The sequence below is a fragment of the Colobus angolensis genome, unplaced genomic scaffold (assembly GCF_000951035.1).
Source record: "Colobus angolensis palliatus isolate OR3802 unplaced genomic scaffold, Cang.pa_1.0 Scaffold236, whole genome shotgun sequence".
Lineage (NCBI taxonomy): Eukaryota > Metazoa > Chordata > Mammalia > Primates > Cercopithecidae > Colobus > Colobus angolensis.
This window is the reverse complement of record NW_012115555.1, coordinates 410,018-414,140: the sequence shown is the minus strand read 5'-3', so window position 1 is coordinate 414,140 and position 4,123 is coordinate 410,018. Positions and strand designations below refer to the sequence as shown.

Sequence of the window (4,123 nt, the reverse complement as noted above, 5' to 3'; positions counted from 1 at the left end):
AAGACAGGGTCTCACTCTGTCGCCCAGGCACGATCATGGATCACCATGACCTTGACTTCCCGGGCTCAGATGATTCCCGAGTAGGAGCTACAGGCACACAACATCACACCTAGCTAATTTTTCATAGAGACAGAGTTTCACCATGTTGCCCAGGCTGGTATTAAACTCCTGAGCTCAGGCAATTGGCCCGCCTCGGCCTTCTAAAGTGTTGGGATTACAGGCATGTGCCACCACACCTAGCTTGATAAATTTATATCCCATGGACTGCCACAAAAAATTTGCCGAGGGATGAGGCTTGCGATTTGGTTAAAAAACAAAATTTGGGTGACCGGTATATTAGAGTTTATTATACTATTTTATTTTGGTATAATGTTTGCATTTTATTTTTTGAGACAGAGTCTCGCTCTGTTGCCCAGACTGGAGTGCAGTGGCCTGATCTCAGCTCACTGCAACCTCCACCTCCCAGGTTCAAAGCAATTCTCTGCCTCAGCCTCCAGAGCAGCTGGGATTACAAGGCGCAAGCCACCACACCAGGCTAATTTTTGTATTTTTAGTAGAGACAGGGTTTCACCATCTTGGCCAGGCTGGTCTTGAACTTCTGACCTCATGATCCACTCGCCTCAGCCTCCCAAGCGTGAGTCACTAGGCCCGGCCGAAAATTTCTGTAATAGAAAGCTAAAATGTGGTTAGGCACAGTAGCTCTCACCTGTAATCCCAGCACTGTGGGAGGCCAAGGTGGCAGAATTGCTTGAGGCCAAGTGTTAAAGACCAGGCTGGGCAACATAGCGACACCCCATCTCTATAAAAATAAAATTAGCTAGGTGTGGTGGTGCACATCTGTGGTCCCTACTACTTGGGAGGCTGAGGTGGGAGGATGGGTTAGGCTCGGGAGGCAGAGGCTGCAGTGAGTTGTGATTGAGCTAGTGCACTCCAGCCTGGGCGACAAAGCCAAACCGTCTCTCAAAAAAATACATAAAAAAGCTAAAATGTAATACTTTTTTACTGGGGCAGTAAAGTACAAGTGCTCCATCTGGAGTCCTGTTGGCCTCGATTTGTCAATTCTGACATTCATGTTCGTCTTAGTGTACTCACCTAAAAAATGTTAAAGGCTGGCCGGGCGCGGTGGCTCAAGCCTGTAATCCCAGCACTTTGGGAGGCCGAGACGGGCGGATCCCGAGGTCAGGAGATCGAGACCACCCTGGCTAACACGGTGAAACCCCGTCTCTGCCTCCCAAAGTGCTGGGATTACAGGCACCCACCACCACGCCTGGCTAGTTTTTTTGTATTTTTTAGTGAAAAAGGGATTTCACCGTGTTGGCCAGGATGGTCTCAATCTCCTGACCTCGTGATCCGCCCGCCTGGGCCTCCCAAAGTGCTGGGATTACAGGTGTGAGCCACCATGCCCGGCCTGTCCCACCTTCTATTTACTCAATTGTACTCCTTATTGAAGCCCAGCTCTCCTTGGGTTTCAAGCTACTAAGCATTGGTTAGGCACATCTCTCTCCAGAGGGCAATTAATACAGCCATTGAATTTTGTGGGCCAAGCATAGTAGATATATCAGCTAAGAGGCCAGCTCTTGGTGGGTGGATTCTCACACTTTGGGCAGAGACTGAACCTAGTGATGCTTCTGCCTCCTCACCACTCACGTGCGGATGGTGGCACGAAGGTTGAGCTGCATCGGGGCAGAGCCAACAGCCATGTTGAAGACAATGTTGTCCACAGGGTCAAAAGTTGCCAACTCCTCCTTGGTGGGAGCTGCCCCTGCGATAAAGTACCACTGGCCCAGGTGGACCTCTGGGAACTGGAGAGACAATGAAGGGAGCAAAAGAGGGTGGGTTCCAGCACAGGATAGGTCCAACCTCTTCATCAGTCAGGACAGCAAGACTTAGGGGTAGAGGTGTCGGCTGCCTTCCTCTTTCCAACTTAGGATTGGATCCATGACAAAGAGTCATTAAATGACTTTTCCTCATTGCCCCTCTCCAATCAACCTGGGTAATCACCCCACCCCCTAATTCTGCCATGCCTTTGCATTGATGGCCACAGTACTGGTATTTTTCTTCTTGCTTTCAGTATCACAACACTCACACCCCATTCCTCCCTTCCTTTCCCAAGACGGTCTCCAGTCATTCTAGGCCATCCACCCAAGTCCCTCAGAGCCTCCACCATAGGCTTCCCCAATCTCAGTCCATACCTCCTTCCCATCCACGCCCAGAGTTGTCAGTTGACTGTGCTCAGGGCACTGGTAGATGGAGTTAAGGATAACACCATAGAGGTAGAGCAGAGCTGCCCAAATTTGGTGGAACATCTTCAGGCAGGAGAGAGCTGGTGCTGTGTGTGCCTTAACTGCTCTCTCCCCTACTGGCTGCTCAGTCCACTCTGCTTTCAGCTCCCTTGCATTCGACCCTTGACCCTTTCACCTGCTAATGAGTAACTTCAACCTTGTTTTCCAACCCAAACCTGGATTACTTAGTATTTGGAACTTCCTCCCCCTCTTCCGATGCAACCACTCCATAGTATACCCTGGCACGTCCAGGGTTTCTCAGGAGTTATGAGGAGAGCTGAGCTGTGCAAGGAGAAACCTGTGGTCTTTGAACCTGTATCTGAGCTGGTTATTTGCTGCACTGTGCAGCACTGAAGGGAAGTAGTAGCTTGATTGGGCCTCTCATTCATTCATTTGGCAAACTATTTTGAGTCCCAATTGTTTCCCAAGAACTAGCTAATCCCTGGGGACATTTAAAAAAATGAATAAGACATAGCCCCTGGCCTTGAATAAGTTGTTCTAGGGAAAACTGTGTAGACAAACCATTGCAATACAACTCAGTAAGTGCTTTAGAGCAGGTATGATGCGGGTGTATGATACAGGTGCTGGGGCAAGGTGGATTGCTCTCTTCAGTTTATAATTAGAAAAATATGTATACCCTGGCAATATTCACTGACACATTCTCTCAACATTTATTACTACAAAGAGGCTATGTAATCTGGCTGTTAAAAGAGGATAGAAGGCCGGGCGCGGTGGCTCAAGCCTGTAATCCCAGCACTTTGGGAGGCCGAGATGGGCGGATATTCACTGACACATTCTCTCAACATTTATTACTACAAAGAGGCTATGTAATCTGGCTGTTAAAAGAGGATAGAAGGCCGGGCGCGGTGGCTCAAGCCTGTAATCCCAGCACTTTGGGAGGCCGAGATGGGCGGATCACGAGGTCAGGAGATCGAGACCATCCTGCCTAACTTGGTGAAACTCCGTCTCTACTAAAAAGTACAAAAAACTAGACAGGCGAGGTGGCGGGCGCCTGTAGTCCCAGCTACTCGGTAAGCTGAGGCAGGAGAATGGCGTGAACCCGGGAGGCGGAGCTTGCAGTGAGCTGAGATCCGGCCACTGCACTCCAGCCTGGGGTACAAAGCGAGACTCCGGCTCAAAAAAAAAAAAAAAAAGAGGATAGATGTTCGGTGTCAGGCAGAATGTGTCCAAACCCTAACTACAGCTGGGGCATGGTAGCTCATGCCTCTTAGCACTTTGAGAGGCCAAGGTGTGCGCATGGCTTGAGCCCAGGAGTTCAAAACCAGCCTGGGCTACGTGGCAAAACTCTGTCTCTACAAAAAAATACAAAAACTAGCCGCATGTGGTGGTACATGCCTGTAGTCCCAGCTACTAGGGAGGCTGAGGTGGGAGGACTGCTTGAGCCTGGGATGTCGAGGCTGCAATTAGTCCTGATTGTGCCACTGCACTCCAGCTTGGGTGACAGAGTGAGACTCTGTCTCCAAACAAACAAAACACCACCAGCCCCTAACTACTATGTCTGTTTTTTCATCTGTAAAATTGGCAAATCATCAATCTCATAGGATTAGATGAAATAATGCACATAAAGCCCTTAGCAAAGACCTGCACATGGTAAGTCCAAAGTATATATTTACTATAATTAATAGTAATGTTTGCAAAACTCTTAGTTTCTGATAGGTAATAAGTTCTCAAATAATAGGCAGTAAGAATTGCCAAATAGGCTGTCACTGAATAGCACCAAGTGACTGGAGCAGTTAATGCTGTGAGAGGTGGGGCTTCCTCGACAGATTATTTATTTACTTATTTATTTATTTATGTATTTATTTATTTATTTTTTTTTT

At 48.2% G+C, this 4,123-nt stretch overlaps 1 protein-coding gene across 4 annotated transcripts in view; it reads right to left on the bottom strand.

The window, feature by feature from the left end:
- APOM (apolipoprotein M) overlaps positions 1 to 4,123 on the bottom strand; it is a 20,804-nt gene that overhangs the window by 6,630 nt on the left and 10,051 nt on the right. For 2 of the 4 annotated variants that reach the window (XM_011944695.1, XM_011944694.1), the window contains exons 1-2: positions 2,193 to 2,792; positions 1,648 to 1,802 (exon numbers count right to left, since the gene is read on the bottom strand). In XM_011944695.1, the coding sequence (XP_011800085.1) occupies positions 1,648 to 1,802; positions 2,193 to 2,306 (269 nt within the window). In that variant the 5' untranslated portion in view covers positions 2,307 to 2,792. Of the gene's footprint in view, positions 1 to 1,495; positions 1,500 to 1,647; positions 1,803 to 2,192; positions 2,793 to 4,123 lie in introns of those variants that run through there. The other 2 variants (XM_011944696.1, XM_011944697.1) reach the window with 2 other exon arrangements.